Source organism: Pimephales promelas, chromosome 25 (genome assembly GCF_988280905.1).
Source record: "Pimephales promelas chromosome 25, fPimPro1.hap1.1, whole genome shotgun sequence".
Classification (NCBI taxonomy): domain Eukaryota; kingdom Metazoa; phylum Chordata; class Actinopteri; order Cypriniformes; family Leuciscidae; genus Pimephales; species Pimephales promelas.
In genome coordinates this window covers 24,571,505-24,591,041 of record NC_142793.1, presented here as the reverse complement: position 1 = coordinate 24,591,041, position 19,537 = coordinate 24,571,505, and the positions used below count along the sequence as shown (strand labels likewise).

General features: G+C 37.5%; 1 protein-coding gene and 1 long non-coding RNA gene across 4 annotated transcripts in view; one reads left to right on the top strand and one right to left on the bottom strand.

The window, feature by feature from the left end:
* Nucleotides 1–14,245, top strand: part of LOC120460269 (uncharacterized) — a 61,439-nt gene extending 47,194 nt beyond the window's left edge. Inside the window, exons 9-10 of the long non-coding RNA XR_016150775.1 lie at nt 12,660–12,752; nt 14,015–14,245. This is a non-coding gene — a long non-coding RNA (uncharacterized LOC120460269). The remainder of the gene's footprint in view (nt 1–12,659; nt 12,753–14,014) is intronic.
* fbln1 (fibulin 1) overlaps nt 5,061–19,537 on the bottom strand; it is a 43,371-nt gene continuing 28,894 nt past the window's right edge. For 2 of the 3 annotated variants that reach the window (XM_039647947.2, XM_039647945.2), the window contains exons 16-17: nt 19,347–19,484; nt 5,061–6,076 (exon numbers count right to left, since the gene is read on the bottom strand). In XM_039647947.2, the coding sequence (XP_039503881.2) occupies nt 5,937–6,076; nt 19,347–19,484 (278 nt within the window). In that variant the 3' untranslated portion in view covers nt 5,061–5,936. The remainder of the gene's footprint in view (nt 6,077–19,346; nt 19,485–19,537) is intronic. The other variant, XM_039647946.2, reaches the window with a different exon arrangement.

Below are 19,537 nucleotides of genomic sequence, written 5' to 3'. Positions count from 1 at the left end.
TCTAAACTTCAGGGGAAAGACTCTTGATGTAGCTATGTAAGTCATTTACTTTAATAAGAAGAATTTTAGGCCATACAAATTCATAAAAACGTCCAGATTTTCCATACAAGGCCATAAATTACATTTAGCCACGTCTTAAATTGATATCCTCATTCATTCATTATCACTATACAATTTTTCGCGATAAAACGATATCAAGTTCGAGTCAAAATCGTCAATACTCGATATCAATATAGAGTTCGATAAACGTTCTGAATCGCGCGCCTCACGGACTGTTTACCGCTCGCTTCAACACTCCCCCTGACCTGATATTTAGATACACTATGCATTAAATATATTCGTTTGACAGGGAAACTGTGCGCAAATAGTAATATGCTAGTATTCTCTTAAAAAATAAAATATAAAAAAGGGCACTTTCTCTCCAGGAATAAAAAAGGGCAGGTGCTCAAGCCCCCTTTGACGTCTATGTGTGCACGTGCCTGATTACTGGTAGTCACTGTATGAAGAATTTTTGGGGTATGATATGTCACAGTTGCTCTTTCCCTTACATAAATGAACTATTGTCCTGCACACACAATATCAAAAATGATATCTGTTGTCTGCACAATTTTGGGTTTGGCTATAAAAACTTTCCAAACAAAAACGGTGTATAAATAAATCAAAGATGACTTTGAACAAACATTGTATTAACGTTCCTGGAAGAATGTTTGTTCATAATCGAGTTAGTCTGTTACGCCACTGCTAAGAAAGTCCTCCAAGTCTGAGTTTAAGACGTTGTTTGCCTATTTTTCTTTGATCTTCTGAATTTTTCTGTTTTTGCTTATGTGTGAATGTAGCAGCCAGCATTATTTTCTTCAATAAGCAATGTGTTTTTCTGTTCTTCTGAAGAGAGAGCATTTGTTTTAAATGTCACTCGCTGCAGTAAAAGCCAAATAATGATGTGCTCGTCATAAATAAAGTAACTGTTAAAACCATCCGTCAGTTTTCACAGTCTGATGTCATGCTGTACATTCAAGCGGTCGATTATCCCCGTCGACGTCATAAAGCGTCACGTACAGCGAGCGTTCGGAGCTTTGCTTGTGAACTGAATTTTCATGAGTGTGGGATACATCCCAACAGCCCACACATATCCGTACGCTACGGGTCTCGTGTGTTCTCTGGCTTTGGTTGTGAGCTCAGTTCTGGTTATAGGCGGTTTGGGCCGGTAAGTTATGGGGAGTCACACGTCTCGCTTGGGTTTAGGTCAAGGTGGCGTCCCTCAAAACCCAAATCAAGTCGCGTTTGACGGGATTGCCCCTTATGTTTGTGAGAGGAGGACAGAAGGAAAAGGCCGCCGTAGTGTTGTGTGTGTCTGCCACCTGTTGGGCTTCAGTAAAACGTCAGCGCTCATCAAATTTGCTGTTTTTTTTCCCCTCACAAATGTCAGCTGTAATAGTAGATCTCTGAGAACTGAGAGATCAATGGCTCCAATCAGCAGAAGTGCATTTAAAGGTTTTAATGTTACAGATATTGGACGTTTCCGCTTGTCTGGGATCGATTCAATGTGACAATTGACCTCGATATCAGTCAGAAACTCAATGCTAGTTGGTCTTGGTCTTATTGTGCATGGTTCATTTTCCAAATTAATGAAGATTGTCTTTGTAATTGTTGGTCGAAAAATTGCAATCGCAATCCAATCGATTCCTAGAGGGAACAATTGAGATCTTGTGAAATATTAGACGTTAAGCTGCTGGGAAAAACCAACTATTATGGTTTTGCTGGGCTTTGCTAGTCTCCCAGTCTGGCTAAGTTGATCTTCAGCTGGTTTAACTAGTTAAAAACACCGTTGAACAATTGCCAACAATGTCAACTTGGCCTCACAGTGCTTTTGGAAAACGCAGCCCTTGAATAAGAGACCACCTAAGACCAGCAAACCAGTTAAGGCTGGTTTATTTTTAGTAATCTTAGCTCACAAAACCTTTTAAGCTCCCTCAAAAACTGAGATTAATGTCCCATCCTACTTTTCATCTCTCCAAAGGTTATTTCCGAAATGCGTCACGTCACAGAAGTGACATGGGTTGCGTATTATTTCCAGTGTCTGTTGGGTTTCCGTGTGTGTGACGTGTAAAATTGTGCGTTAGCATGCATTTCGATGTGTTTTTGCCAAACGTTTTTGTTTGACATAATGAGAAACAATGGCAGCAGGAGAAACTCCCCCAACATTTTCATTAAAAGAACTCACATATATCTTAAAACATGTGTTGCGGTGAGGGACGGGGGATGCAGGCCAGGAAAATGCAGTGGGGGGAGCGTGTGTGTGTGTGTGTGTGTGCATTTGATACGACCCCGTCGTCTGCCTGTCCCAAAGCTGGGCCTCATCCCAGACGGACTGTTCCTGTCTCGAGATCCAGAGAGCCTCCCTTCCCCATGAGTCCTGACCACCACCCCACACACACACACACACACACATGCAGTCCAGGGCCTGTGTGTTACGCTCCAGCGGTGGGTGGGTGGCATGGAAGACAGACGGGGCATGTTTCTGGGCTTTATTCTGCATAATATGCATGCATTGTTTATTCTTTTGCTTAACAGAGTAGATTCTTATGCATGCAGAAACAAATAGCATTGTTGTGAAAGTAAAACTGTATTTAGCATACCAATATTATATATATGTTAAAATGTTATTAATTCCTGTGATCAAAGCACAAATTTCCCACGATCCTTTAGAAATCATTCTAATATGGTGATTTGATGCTCAAGAAACATTTCTGATCGTTATGATGAAGCTTGGATTCTTTCGTGAATGAATTGATCAAAAGAACAGCATTTAGAGAGCATTATGAATGCATTTACTATAACTTTTGATTAATGTGTCCTTGCTGAATCAAAGCATTCATTTCATGTAAACTTCTGATCCCAAACTTTGAGCAGTAGTGTATATGTGGGTTTATTTATTTATTTAAAACCTTCCTCATGTCCAATGAAAATGCTTTGCTTAAAAAAACACCAAACTGCATCACTCAAACTGAAACTCACCAGTTTCACGATCGCTCGCTGGAACGTATCAAACGTGTCTTCTGTAATGACACACTTCTGAAATATATTGCACTCTTAGAAGAAAAGGTTCTGTTTACGTATTTGGAAATCCAAAATGGTTCTATATAGAACCATTTTTTTTGGTAAAAGGTTCTATACACTCTTAAAAAGAGGGTTCCTCTGGGTTCTATATAGAACCCTGGGGTTCCATACTTGGCCAGTAGAACCTTTTACCAAAAAAAAATGGTTCTATATACAGTAGAACCATTTGGGAGTTCCATATATGAAGCGGGGGATGGAACCATTTCTGGTTCTAAATAGAACCATTTCTTCTAAGATTGTGGGTATTCAAAAAGATAAAAGGCACTTCACTAGGTTTTGTAAGCTTAAATGATTGAAAATAACATCTAAACTGGTTTTCTGTTTTTTTTTTTGCACTTAAATACAGGGTGGCCGCGGGTCATTAAAAAGTATTAAAAAGTCTTAAATCAATTTTCCTAAAAATAAGGCCTTAAAAAGTATTAAATTGTCTTAAATTCAGATTGGATAGGTCTTAAATATGTTAGTCACGTCACCGCAAAGATGCAGGCAAAGGCAATCGTTCTGCCAGCCAGGTCAAATATTTTCTACAATGCGTTACATTGTAATATTTTGCATTAAGCCTTTATTGATATACTTTTTTATTTTTATTATTCTATATTTCTTTTCACTCCACTATACTCCACCACAGACAACCGCACGTACGGAAGTGACAATTGGTTATTGTCATTTCACCATATTTTTGAACAGACAGTGTGTTTACTTGTAAATATTACTGTATATTTTCAGTTTTAATTTATATTTCCATCGTAAGTTTGGTCTTAAATTTAATTTAGAAGTGGTATTAAAAAGTCTTAAATTGTTTATACCTGTAGCCACCCTGTAAATATAATGTGTAAGCATCATCCTCATTAAATGAATACGTTTTTAAGACATTATAGGATAAATGTCCCGTTTTCAAAGAACTTAAAAGGTCAACAAACTTTCTGTGAAGAATATCTTTATAATTTCTTCCTTTCTTTTACCTTGTGCATCATCTTGGGTGTTTTCTGTTTGCACCGAGCTCATCCGGGGACGTCTTTTATGCATGAGCGTATAATGTAACAGCTCTTTAAGTCAGGTCAATTATTTATACCGTGCTTTTCCTCGTCGTAGGATGTTTCTGTCGCTTGTCTCGTTTTCCCTCCGTCACACCGGCTGGCTTTCAGTCTTCAGAGCTGCTTTTGTGACGTCGCAGGGGTAAACCTCAGTCTACACACAGCAGAGGAACGTCAAACCATGATGAATGATTCCCTCACTGTCCCATTGTCTCAGTAAAGCAGAGACTCGGCTGGAACGAGCTCCACGTCCCTTGACGTTGAGGAAAGACAGTCTTGGTTCAGTGGCCGCGCGTTAAAAGGGTTGTGGTCATAAACGGCTCCACGTCCCTCCGAGTTTCCATCGCTGAGAACCAACAGCACTTAGTCCGATCTATCAATGCATGGCATGAGTGGAGCGAGTCGAACAAGAGGATTGTGGGAATGTCGCTGGCATGCGTTTCGGTCTTCGTTTGACCAGGACGCAAAAACCATCGGCCTTTCATTTCTGCAGTTGCCTTAGCCAAGTTACATGGAAAGTTTGATTTACTAATGATCTGAATCAACCCTAGCGAATTATGGTCAAATTATAAGCTCGTGAAATAATTGAATTACTCATTTTTACCAGGGCACCTAATTCTGTACGAGTTTGTGTGTGTGTGTGTGTGTGTGTGCATATTTTACCCAGAGATGGGAAGGTTACTCTAAAAATGTATTCCAGTACAAACTAGGCCTGGCAGATGAAAAATAAGATCTCAATATTTTTCAGCCTTGGTGAAATTGAATATATCTTGAATATAAATCTATATAAGTGTGTGTATATACATTTAGTTTAACTTTGCCGATTTTTAATTGTTACCTGAAATGTGAAATGTGTCCTGAGTGGCTGTTGACTCAATACTAGACAGTTGACATTCACAAAAATAGAAGTAGAAATCTAAAAATTGTTTTTAATGACACAGTCGGTGATACATACAAAACATTAGCAATGCAAAGTGTGTCTACACAAGCGTACAATCAGTGTCGAGTCGTCAACTCCATATTCATTTGTCTGGATGAGCTCGCATCAAACGCCTTCAGTTCCGCTTCCGAAGTCAAGCGTTAGGGAATACGTGAAAACATGCTTTTACATCTACAATTAAAAGCATCAGAGCAGCAAATGATGTTTCTTCCCCCCGGAACGCATGGTGGCGTCTAAAGCAGGGCATCGCTCCCATCATGCAATGTTCTCGTCTGTCCTAGTGTGTCGAGAAAAATGTGTGTAGTTGGATAAAAACATTTAGCCATTTTAGGTGTCCTAATTGGATTAAACTTAATAGTTCATCAAAAAATGGAAAAACTCATACTCAAGATTCTGCTAAACATCTTGTTTTGTTTCTCACAGAAGAAAGTCAAGTGGATGACATTATGGTGATTGGTAATATGGTATTTTTGGGTGACTTATTCTTTAAAGTGGGACTTAGTTTGGCTAAATTAAGTATAACTGTACTGCAAAAAAAAAAAAATCACAACTTTCAGTTAAAATGTCTGAAAGTCCTATCTAAAATTGGATAACATGTTGAGAATTTTCTGTGATTTATCTTCAATATGAGTGTATTTTTTCTTACTGGCAGATTGTTTTAATTGTAAGCAAGTTAAAAATAAAATTACAAAATCTGCAGGTGCAGCAATACAGAATAGCCTTACATTGAAAATGCAATCTATGAAAATACATCTTTAAATATCTTAAGGTGAATTTATCTTAGTGATATTGAAGATATTGGACAAACGGACACCTGAAATGGTTGGACAGAACGGTTGATTTTTCTAAAACCAGAACTCGGACACGTAGATGTGAACGTTGATGATGTTCCGGTGAGACACGACCCCGTTTGTGACGTAGTTCATGGCCAGCTTCAGTACGGTGCTCACAGGACCAACCAGCGGCTTCACCTGTCGGACCACACCTGTAGACGACACATAATAAATCACAGCTAAATCAGGGGACAAACATCTGGTTTTCGGAGCATGCACAGCAACAATAACATTGAATCTGACATTTCCAAACTATAGGTCACCTTCATAACATAAACTTGATAAGCGTCCATACAAATAAAACACTCAGATATATGTTTCCGCCACGGAATAAAGCAATAAAAGATAAATGCAACTTTTTAGCTCAATTTAACCCTCAGGTGCTCTTCGTTTCGGAGTCACACTTGTTATCTTCCCGGTCAAAAGTGACCGGACACCTAAAAATTAAACTTTCTCCATCCCAGTAAAACCAATGCAATTTATTTTTGTTCTATAATATTTATTCTTTTTAATTTAGTATTTTGAGACAATTTAAATGAATTTATTAATATTTATGCAATATTTATGGTTTATTTTGCCATTTTTCTATATATATTATTTTTTTCAAAAAAATATTAACGCAGTATTTTAGTTTAATATAGGGTCTAGGCCTTCAGAAAAAAATATTTTTTGAAGAAAATTAGCACCATCTGGTCACAGTATAGAGCATCGTGGCCGATTTGTAGATTGTACACACAAAAATTCTCAAAGTTTTTGTCAATTTCCCATTCATTCCCTATCATTTCCCTGTGACTATTTTTTTTACGACCACTTAGCATGCTCGGATCATGACCTCAATTTTTTTGTGTGTTCACATACATAATGCCATAAAAGTCACCAAGTTTCGTAACATTCCGATGAAGCTGTGATTTTTAAAATTTCAAAACAGAAAATGTTTTGGTCAGAAATGACCGAAGAGCACCTGAGAGTTAAGTTAACTGGGGTTTTTTTTTTTTTTTCAGGATTGTGAGATTGTCTAACAATTAAAAAAAAATAATTGCAATTGCAAGAAAAAAGTCTGCATTGAAAATATATAAACTTGTATTCTAAAAAAGAAAGTGTCAGTTGGAAGACAAAAACTCACGGTTCTAAACGTGTTGCAATTGCGAGGAAAAAGGTCAGAATTGCGAGATATTAAGTCCATTTCTGAGGAAAAAAGTTCTGCCATTTTCTCGAAAATGCTCCTTCATATCTTATAATTCTGAGAAAAATGTCAGAATTGTGAGGCATAAACTCAAAATTGCAAGAAAAAAGTCTGAAGTTGTTATCTTTTTTATTTATTTTTATCCAGTGGCGGAAAGAAGCTTCCATACATTAGAGGTTGCGCCTCAGAAAAGTTAGTTTTGAGCTGAGAAAAGACTATTTTATTGGCAATTTCATTTAAATATGTTTGTGATGCGTACAAAAATGCAGATTTCTTTGAAAAAACTTCCCTTAATTGTCACGGGGGCGTACGCAGATTCATACGAGTAAGCAACCAATCCGCTAAACGTAAAATAGTGACGAATTGCCATGAAATCGCAGTGTCTATGTAAGCATTACATGAACAGTTTATCAACAATTGCACAAAAACAAAAAATAATGAGCAACAGCCTACAAAGACATCACAGTACAGTAACCTAAAAACACAAGCTAGGCCAAGAGTTAACATCTGCGAGTCTGTCCTCAGTTAATGTGTGGCTTTAAAGCATGCTCTGAAGTTTAAAATTATGAATCTTTTGTCATTTTTAAAGACAAAACATTGTCATAACTATGTCTGGGCCTCTAATAAGTGGTGGTAACATAACAGACACAAAGTTTATAAAAATAAAAATAATTCAGGGCCATTATGGAGCGACTCAAAGGAGCAGCGTATACTCGAGCTTCATCTGGTGATGGATGCGACGTTCATTGTTACAGAAACAAAGACAACAGGATTTTCCCAAAAGACGCGAGACATCCTCCGTTGCAGGCCTGGCAAACCACACCCGATCCGCCAAATGAGCCAAGAACGCTGAAAAATCGGAGAAATCTTCTAAAAGCGGGTAAATAGGAGACAGAAACGCTGTTTATATAGACTGTCAGCGCCCGGCTCGGGATAACTGGGAACATGCACAGAACTTCCCTAATGATCTGGCAACACTCTCACAAACTTATGAACAAACATTCTTCCAGTTACATTAATACAATGTTGAAAGTCATCTGGTCTTTAATCATGTTCTGAAAACAGAATCTGTACATCATTCATGGACCATTCATTTTAACGTTCCCTTAAAGGATTAGTTCACCTCAAAATGAAAATGTCCAGATAATTTACTCACCAAGATATGTCTTTCTTTCTTCAGTGGAAAGAAATATGTTTTTTGAGGAAAACATTTCAGGATTTTTCTCCACACGATGGACTTCAAGCGCAACATGTTGAAGTCCGAATCAATGCAGTTTCCGAGAGCTTCACACGGCTCTGCACGACCCCAGCCGAAGAACAGGGTCTTATCTAGCCAAACCATCGGCCATTTTCTAAAAAAATAAACATTTATACACTTTTTAACCTCAATTGTTCATCTTTTGCTGGTCTGAGATGCGCCAGGGAATACGTGAACTTTTTTTTTTGAATAATAATAATAAATTAAAACAAAGATGTCAGACGATTTTGAAGTTGGAGGAGAAAACGGGAGAAAATGAGATGGCATTTTTCACCCTTCCCTGCCTTTTTTGACCGGAGTACACAGATAACTTAGATGACACGTTTCTAACGTGATGACGTAATCCTTGACGCGTCGCAGACCAGCACAACACCAATAATTGTGGTTAAAAAGTGTATAAATGTTTCTTTTTTTGAGTAGATAAGACCATATTCCTCAGCTGGGATCATGTTTGAAGCTCTTCAAACCCTTTGAAACTGCATTGATTCGGACCTCAACATGTTGGTTGTGCTTTAAGTCCATCGTGCGGAGAACAATCCTGAACTGTTTTCCTCAAAAAACGTAATTTCTTTCAACTGAAGAAAGAAAGACATGAGCATCTTGGATGGCATTGGGGTGAGTAAATTATCAGGACATGTTCACTTTGAGGTTTCATTAAGGTTTTTTCAATGTTACTACTAGTTTCAAAATGTTCAAATCTTGCAATTCTGAGTAAAATGAATGTCAGAGAAAAAAAGTTGTTTGTTTTTTCCAGCGGCAGAAACAAGCTTCCATACATTAGATGTTGTGCCTCAGAAAAGTTGTTTTTGAGCTGTCAGGTGTAGGGTTGGGTATCGAGAATCGAGTATCGATTGGAACCGGGACTAACTTTTCGTTTTTCCCGGAATCGTTCAAAAGTTTAAATTTCGATTCCTAGTTTCGATATTCACAGTCCGCCGAGCGGAAGAAGAAACCGCTGAACAACACCAACGAAGAAGCGTCTACCGGAAGTGTTGGCATAACCGCGTGAGTCGAACATGAGTAGCTTACGTCAGCGGTCCAAAGTGTGGCTTCACTTTTCTAAAAATAACGAAATCTCGGCAAAATGCAACATTTATGACAAAAGGAGTATTTGTGACAGGAGTATTTCCTTCAGAAAGGATTATTTCCTTTAGAAAGACCGTTGGTTAGCAAGGTTAGCTAAACTTTTTTGACCCTGCCTCTTAAAAGAATCGGAATCGAGAATCGTTAGGAACCGGAATCGAAACAAGGAATCGGAATCAGAATCGTTCAAATTCAAACGAAACCCAACCCTAGTCAGGTGGTTGGTTTTGACATTGGCTGTCATGAAGCCATTATAACATTTTAATGACAAATTCAATTTGTTACACTGTAGTTGAGGTCATGAAAAATATTCATGACACAGTTATAATGCCTCATGACAGCCAATGTCAAAACCACATGACAGTTTGACGTAAAGTTAACCCATAAAGCTAAATCCTTTCTTAAGTTTGATAATTAATCTGCTATGTCATGTTTATGACAATTTATGTTGTCTTGCTAATGTCAAGTTGTCATTACCAAGACACTGCAGGTTATGATGTATTGGTTTATGTCAAGATGTCATAACAAAGACATCTCAAACAATGTCATTTGCATTAAAAATGAGCGAATGACACTTAATGACAGTCTTATGCACACCCTTTCAAGTAAAGTGTTACTGAAATTGGCGTTATAATTGTGATTCGCGAAATCAAGTTATAGGGAGTTTACAGAGTGTTTCAGGAAGTTTAAAATCACCATGCATTGGTTTGTTTAGAACGAAATGCTGAATGTGTCTGCGGTCACTGTCCAAACCACAAAGCTGCGCAAATGTGTTCCCACGCTCATTTCGAAATGCCATTAAAGAGCAAGAACGCTGCAAATAGCTCCAGTTAAATGCACGTTAGCCCCGTACACACTTGCCACAAAACAAAGTCGAGTCGATGCCAACAGCCATTCGTCATCCTCAATGGCTACGTGGGTTGTGATATTGAAGGTTTACATGTAAACAGTGCAATTTCTGGTTTTCTGGTCACTCCAGCTCTGAGAGGAAATGTATGACAGGATCCAAAATGGGCAGGTTTAACACTAGGGACAAATGCGAGGAATGAGTTGCTCGACCACACTATTGGATAATGACATGCTAGTCGATGGGTTATGCAGGAAAGGGCAACAGACATACCCAAAATGCCAAGGTAAGCTCACCCCCAAGGGCTGTTGGGAAGCGTGGCTGCGTTATCCAAACAGCCCTAAACAACTGCAAGGAGGACATGACTTTTACTTGCTCTCTTTGAAAGGCCACATGTGTGGTTTGGTGTCTCAAGCTCAATTAGCAATGAATCATTGCGGTCAACTCGTCGGACTGAAGCTGGAATGTTTGTTCCAGTCGTACCTCCATTGAAAACTTGACCACACTGTCATGTTTTACAACAGATCGCTTGTGTTTGCTATCGCTGAAAGCTAAAGGGCAGTTTATTCAGTTCAACTCGGCATTCTGGGAATTTAGCCCGGGAATTTTAAGTACTTGCAACCCAGGCATGGGTTCACTTTATTATGCCGTTCCCTCGATAACGTCCCTCGGTCTCGTGAGTTGCACGGGTGCCATCATCGCTGATGTTGCAATGGGTTTAAATGCTCTTGATCGGGTTGTGACGTCGCAGTCGTGTTGCATTGTGGTCTATATATCTGAATGAGTGAAGTTTTTTTTAATTTTTGTTTTTAAAAAGAGATTGTCCAACGATTCTGAATAGACAACAACACAAAAATTAATATATTGCTGCAGTTCATTTAAAAATGTTTAATTCATTTGAATGAACTATTTTGAAAAAATCTGGTTGTGAATGATTCAATGATTCAAATACTCCACTTGTTTCATTGCTGGTGAATTAGCGTTTTTTTAAAAATTTCTCGAATGAATGATTCAATGACAAATACATTTTTTAACAGTCACTTGTCGCCACCTACTGGCGTAACGATGTAAACGTTACAATTGTTCATGGAAGCGACAAGTTACTTTCAAAAGGGGATTTGCAAAATTATAAAATGGGATGTTTCCGTTAACGTTCGTATATATATATATATATATATATAACCAATAAAATATTTTAAAACTGTACGTTTTGAATGTTCCGAGAACATTTCAAAATAACATTTTCATAACTTAATGGGAATGTTAGCAAAAATGTTATTAGAACATATTTTTTGTTGGTTTAGCTCTGTTTTATTTCGCTTCCGTAATCATCCAAACTATAAACTTTTATAAACTTTGTCCACTTGACTAAGTTGAACGCACTTAAATTTACTTTGTGACCATAGTATAAATATGGGCACTATGAGTGAGATTCAGACGTACATCATCAAATACATGCTTAAGAATCCCGCCAGAAGTAGTAGGTCATCCAGGGACTTTTACTGTTTTTTGAATACTATGTACTCACTCTACTTTTGTCGCATACTATATAGTACGGAAGTATTTGATATCAGACGCAGTGCTAGTAATCGATCAGTAATGAATAATGTATTTAAGCACACTTCATTATGAGGTGCTCAAGGCTGCCACCTACAGGTCTTAGTAGGCTAGTGCGCTTGAACATTTTTTTTTTACTCGCATATTTTAAATGATTAATGTTTTTAAAAATGTTTGGTCTATTACAGTTTGGCACATTCTATCAGTTCAGAATAAAAGTTCCATCGTGTTTTATTTATTTTTTTATGGCTAGGCAACGATTAATCGCACACAAAATAAAAGTTTGTGTTTACATAATATGTGTGTGTACTGTGTATAATTATTTTGTATATATAAATACACACGTATGCATTATTGTCATGAAATATTTGCATATATTTATACACTGTATACATACAGGTGAAACTCGAAAAATTTGAATATGGTGCAAAAGTTCGTTTGATGATTATGGCTTACAGCTTATGAAAACCCCAAATTTAAAATTAGAATATTAGAAAAGGTTTTCATATCTGTAAGCCATACATTATAACAAATAAAGGCTTGAAATATCTCACTTTGCATGTAATGAGTCTATATAATATATTAGTTTCACCTTTTAAGTTCAATTACTGAAATTTTGCACCATATTCTCATTTTTCGAGTTTCACCTGTACACACACTTATATTATGTAAACTAGATGCGATTAATCGTTGGCCAGCCCTAGTTCTTTTCTCTCTCTCAGAATACATCACGTCACGGAAGCAAAATGGGTGTGAATGCTGTTTCATGTTGACTTTAAATGATTAGAAATGTCTTCTGCTGTACAGTCCTCTGGCCTCTTGCGGCTGACGCCCTTGGATCCGTCCGTGCGGAGATGAATCGTCTTGATGGATGGCCGAGTCCCTGGCTGAGCGCTGTCGGTGAGTGAAGAGTGTCTGTGGGGGTGCAGACCACCACAGTAGACAGAACATGGTTTCATTTTCAGCAGTAATCCCTCAACTGAAGAGCCTTCGTGGGTTTGGTCCGGCTCATTGTGTGGAGAATGCTGTGCCATTTTGGGATTCATTCTCTGATGTGTTGCGATTCAGCATGTGGCGCGTTAAACGTCTCTGTGCTTTCAGAAGTAGATAAGAGGCACAATGAAGACCTTTCCTCGGGCGTAAGCAGGTGAAATTAATTAAATAGCAACGGTGAACATTTATGAACCAGGTTAAAAACAAAATGTAGTCAAATTTTCTGTGCAAACCCATAAAAAGGTCCAAATGAGTCACAAAACGATTTCATTTCAGTGAATCAGTTCATTCAGACAGTTCAGTAAATGAATCGCTTCTCACTATTTATGTCAGTGCATTTACGTTATCGGTTACAATATAAGGTTCATTAGTTAATGTATTAACTAACATTAATTTGTTATAGTATGTATTAATATTTGTTCACAGTGCATTAACTAATGTTAACAAAAACAACCTTTGATTTTAATAACGTATTAGTAAATGTTGAAGTTACTATTAAATTAGATTAATAAATGCTTATTAAATAGTTCATGTTAACTCTAATGTAATCACTGCAAATCAAACAAATTTAGCATTTAACTGAAAAGTTGGGTTACACTTTATTTTAAGGTGTCATTGTTACAGTGTAATTATATATTTAGTTAATAATAATTAACTGTACTTACTAAAGGGTTAGGGTTAGTTGCATGTAATTACGCATAATTTACTGTTATTATGGTAAGTACATGTACTGTAACACGAGGACACTGTAAAATTAAGTGTAACCTAGAATTAATTTAAATTAATCGAACCGTTACATTTACGTGAACCGACTAAATGAATTGATTCACTAAAATGAATCGGATGCTCCACACACACACACACACAGGCAATTTTTTATGAGTGTTTCAGTCTCAAAGTAGCTTTCTCTGGTTGGCGAAGCTATATCCGCGAGTTAGCGGCTAATGCAAAGCGAATCCTCGTCTACACTTCTGACACTCTTCACTAAAATTCCTCTGGTCTGTGTGAAGGACAGTAGCCGTAGCCAACGTCACATACCTGATCACAGACAGCATGTCTCTGCCGTCGCGTATGCTCAAACATTGCATCACTTGACCACAGGTGCATATCCCTACCAGATGTTTCCACCGACTGGAATTTTTATACTGGCTTTTTTAATCTGGGCCGAGGTGGAGCCAAACTGAGAGCCGCTGAAGGGAAGATGCCACGGCGCTTGATTTCCCACCGTTCCTCCGCGGATGTCGGCACATTCCCCATGCTCGTGGTAGTCCGGGATACTCTGCATTTTGGAGATCCACACGTCATCATGTCCGAGGCCAGGGATTCAGCATTGATGCAACAGGGTGTACCGCCACTCGGACCACACACACACACACACGTGCATTGAGTTGCATTGTTGGGAAGACAATTTGTGATATTTTTTTACTACAATATATATATATATATATATATATATATTAGGGCTGTGCAAAAATTAACTGCGATTAATCGCATCCAAAATAAAAGTCTGTGTTTAAATAATATATTTGTGTGTGCTGTATATAATTATTTTGTATATATAAATACATATGCATGCATGTATATATTTAAGAATTATTTGCGCTTAAATTCTGTATATATATATATATATATATGTAAATACATAATCTATATTATATAAATATAAATATTTTATATACGAATAACACATTTTCTTAAATATATACATGCAAGTGTGTGTATTTAAATATACAAAATAATTATATACAGCACACACAAATATATTATGTAAACAGAGACTTTTATTTTGGATGCGATTAATCGCAATTAATTTTTGCACAGCTCTAATATATATATATTTATATTTTCGCTTTGTATCAATTTTGTGGAAATCATTATATATATTGTAGAGGCGTAACGAAACCGCCAAGTCACGATTCGATACGTCACGATACTGAACTCACGATACGATATTATTGCGATACTCCAAAACATATGATAAAAGGTTAACAAAAAAATGTACTGTTGATTAAAAAATGTATTTGTATTACGTTGAGTGTGTAAATGAACAGGGTTAGCGCAGAACAATAGAAGATGAAAGAATACAGAATTATTGAAAATACTAAATTATTTTAGACGAATATACTTGCACTCTTTGACTAGATATATTTAAATATATAGATCAAGGGAAATCAATTTTTTGATTCTGTAATATGTCTATGTGGTGTTTTAATATACTGTAGATATATTTAAAATAATGTTGGCCACTTTATTGTTCTACTGGTAACAAGACATTTTGCAATATCAGGACCCCCATAATATTCAACATTATATATAGCATTTTAATGTAGTACTGACACTAAAACTCTGAAAACTTGAATTTTTTCTCTCACAGTAATTTTTATTTTGGGTGAATTATACACAATATATAGTCACTATCCGTGATGCATATTGCGTTTTTGTATTGCGATATATTGTGGCACGGTGTATTATTACACCCCTATGAACGCGCTTTGCTCAAACTTTAATTAAATAGCACAAAGCCATATCATGATAACAATTTTTATTTCAAAATATCGTTCAGCCGTAATTGAGTGCCACAAATAAATTGTGGAAATCGCACATGAATGTGAGCTATTGAGTGTTTCAGCTCAAAGACTCTCTCTTCTGTTCTTGAAATGTTGACTTTGTAGTGATAAGCACCACCTTGAGTCAACTTACCTGGAGCTGTGCTGAAAACAAACACTGCTAATGCTTTGAGCCGGTCACCATAGACACGGTTGTGTTGCGATTGAGGCCGTCGAGTGTTTTCACACACTCGTGACTGCTGCACAAAGGTGTGTTGGGTATTCCCAGTCCAAATCAAACAGCAATGACTGGGAATTTCCTTCTGAAGAAACTCACTGCATTTCTTTTGACTTATCTGTTTATAGTCTATGTCATTTTTGTTAACACTTTTTCTCTTTCCTTTTGCTTATGCCGTCGTTTAAATGTTAAATGAGCTATTTAAAGTGGAAAATCAAGCTTTTATTGTTGTTTATATGTCTATGTGATGTTTTTAATATGACAAATCATGTGCTGCATTGCTGAGTATTTCCTGCTTAAAACTGCAGTGAACCAAAGACAGTCTCAAAAACACGGTGTGAAATCGCACACAAACGACCTTGTAACCAATCAGGTCAACATGTGATCATGTGATCTCTGAGCTGAGGGAGTGAGTGGAGGCCATTTCCATTGCAATGTTGCGAAATATTCCTTTTCAGAATTGCCCGAAAAACCACCTCATGCGATATATGGGATTTTTTTTGCGAAATATGGGAGTTTTCGCAACGTGTTTATTTTTGCGCAATTTGAACGGAAATGGAAACTGTCCAGACGGCTCCTGTTGCGATTATTTTTAGTGATCATAGTGATCCAGAAATTGCACACTTCACCTACAAAACTTGTACGCTATGAGTAGCTTGCATCTTGAGAAGGCATTCTTGCTTTCTTATATTATATGAAGAGTTCAGATGCAAAAGTGCCATTTGAAAATTTTCTTCTAGAATGATAATTTTTATCAAGCTTGTATATTTAAGTTCAGTGATTTCACTTAAATGGCAATGATAATTACCTATTAATTGTTATTTAAGTGAAATTACTGAACTTAAATATACAAGTTTGATAAAAATCATAATTAAAGAAGAAAATTTCAAATGGCATTTAGAGGTTTTTGCATCTGAACTCTTCATATCTACAAGCTTTTAGGCCACGGATTGTGATGACATGTTAATAGTTGAGGTTAATAGATTCATACAACACACCACAGCATCAACAAATATTGTTTTAACAGTGACATGTCTCTTAAATCACATCAAGCTCCTTCATTGTAATCCAAGGCCCGAGGGAAACGGGACGTGTCCCTGATTTATCCACGCCAGCTGTTCTCCAACACTGACTCATGCCACGTCCATCTCTAGGACCAGTTTAGCTGGAGGAGCTTCTGGTCACGACACGAGAGGACCGTTAGAAAGAGGTGGCTCTTTGCATTTTAGTTTAGGAAACGCTTTCATGTGGCACCCACTCGAACCAGACCAGACACACACATACAGACGTCATGACGTCAGGAATCCACACGACCACGAGTGTCTGCCGTCGGCATCGGTGCCAGTTGTTTGTGGCTCTTTTGTGTTATGGTGATTTAGGAAGTCTATTCTCTCGGCTAGGAGGGGAAACTACCCATGACGTCTTCGCACACAAAAGACGGGCAATTACACTCTTCGGGGTTTCATTATAATGCGTTTCATCTCGGTCACACTGATCTTTCATGGTCAGGCGCCATTGTGTAGTAAATTAAATAAAGATTTTTGCTTGAAAACAAACAAAAACTAGACTTGTTTTATATATTTATGAATGCAATGCACCAGACTTAGAAGTAATGGGTTCAGGAAGTATAAAAATAATTGATCGACCACATTAAAAATGTAAATCTGATTTGATGGTGCAAGGCATGCTAAATATTGTAGAGTCTGTTATATAATGAAAGCACAAACCAGAGACATCAAGTCCTGGAGAAAAACAAACAGAACTGTTTGTTTTTTTCTTCATGAAAATGCATGGTTGAATGGCAGTAAAATAACTTGTCTTGATTTTATTTAGTTTTAAAGTTCATAGCCGCTGATTTTGTGGAACGTTTTAGACATTTCACCCCATCTCATATAATCTATGAATGAATTTCATTTTAATATTGCTTCAAGGGTTGTCAAAAGAGTATGTTTCTCATCAGTCTCATCATTTGTTGTTTCTACTTGTTCTACCAATCATTCATTCGTTCATTTTAGCCATCGTTCTACTGTTCTGTCTATCTGTGTCTATCTATCTATCTATCTATCTATCTATCCGTCTGTCCGTCTATCTATTTGTCTGTCCGTCTGTCTGTCTGTCTGTCTGTCTGTATATCTATCTATCCGTCTGTCCGTCTATCCATCTATCCGTCTGTCTGTCTGTCTATCTATCTATCTATTTGTCTATCCGTCTGTCCGTCTATCCGTCTGTCTGTCTGTCTATCTATCTATCTATTTGTCTGTCTGTCTGTCTGTCTGTCTGTCTGTCTGTCTATCTATCTAAATGGTAAATGGACTGCTATAAATGCTATAAATGTAAATGGATCTATGTATCTATCTATCTATCTATCTATCTATCTATCTATCCGTCTGTCCGTCTATCCATCTGTCTGTCTATCTATCCATCTATCTATCTATCTATCTATCTATCTATCTATCTATCTATCTATCTATCTATCTATCTATCTATCTATCTATCTATCTATCTATCTATCTATCCGTCTGTCTGTCTATCTATCTATCTATCTATTTGTCTATCCGTCTGTCCGTCTGTCTGTCTGTCTATCTATCTATCCATCTATCTATCTATCTATCCGTCTGTCCGTCTATCCGTCTGTCTGTCTGTCTGTCTATCTATCTATCTATCTATCTATTTGTCTGTCCGTCTGTCTGTCTGTCTGTCTGTCTATCTATCTATCTATCTATCCGTCTGTCCGTCTGTCTGTCTGTCTATCTATCTATCTATTTGTCTATCCGTCTATACGTCTGTCTGTCTGTCTGTCTATCTATCTATCTATCTATCTATCTGTCTGTCTGTCTGTCTGTCTGTCTGTCTGTCTGTCTGTCTATCTATCTATCTATCTATCCATCTATCTATCTATCTATCTATCACGTTCAAAATATCGCTATCCCTGTCTGTTGTTCTGTCAAGTTCAAAAGTTTTGTTGAAAAACTTTTTTTTCTTCATGAAAATGCATGGTTGAATGGCAGTAAAATAACTTGTCTTGACATGAATTAGTTTTAAAGTTCATAGCCGCTGATTTTGTGGAACGTTTTAGACATTTCACCCCATCTCATATAATCTATGAATGAATTTCATTTTAATATTGCTTCAAGGGTTGTCAAAAGAGTATGTTTCTCATCAGTCTCACCCACATTTCTATAAACTCAGAATGGTTGCCCTTCCCAATAACCTTTGTGTGAAAGCACACCAACAATAACCGTCTGGACACCAAAAAACCTCTTTGTGAGCTTTTCAAAGTGTCCTGGAAAAACAGTGAGTAGACAGAGAGCACATTAAAGTCGGTCGTGCCACAAAAGTGGGAAACAAGGCCACATGCTTATAGCGAAGGAAAAACATGGGCTCGGGATGAACAACACATGGACGAGCGTCTTCAAACGGCCACAAACGATGCCGTCGACTCTTCAGGCCTATCATCAGATAGGAATCACACTGTCGGAACGAGTTAGACTGAATAAGCCTCTCTGAGTAGATTCATGCTTCCCCGTCTACTCCCGCAAAGATACACATATGCATTTGGTTTGTTTAAAGAACGAAAAAAAAAACAAGAGAATCTTTCGTAATGGGAAATTAGGTCAGAAAACCGCTTGATGCAAATGTGATTTCCAGACAGGAATGCCTCAGGGCTCGGTCTGTGGTCCGCTGGCATTGTTAGTCACATGCCACAGTGACACTCACCCACGATCATCCCATGATCCAGACGCTTGATGATGTCGAAGGAGTTCTGGACGTTTCCTTCCAGGATGTCGTAGATGATTTCCGGGGAGTCCATGTGATGAAGGGGAGAAGGTGTCGAGGATCGCAGGAAAACGATTTCTGTGGGAGGGGAACATAGATTTTCAGTTGAAGACACTTGTGTCTGTAAAATT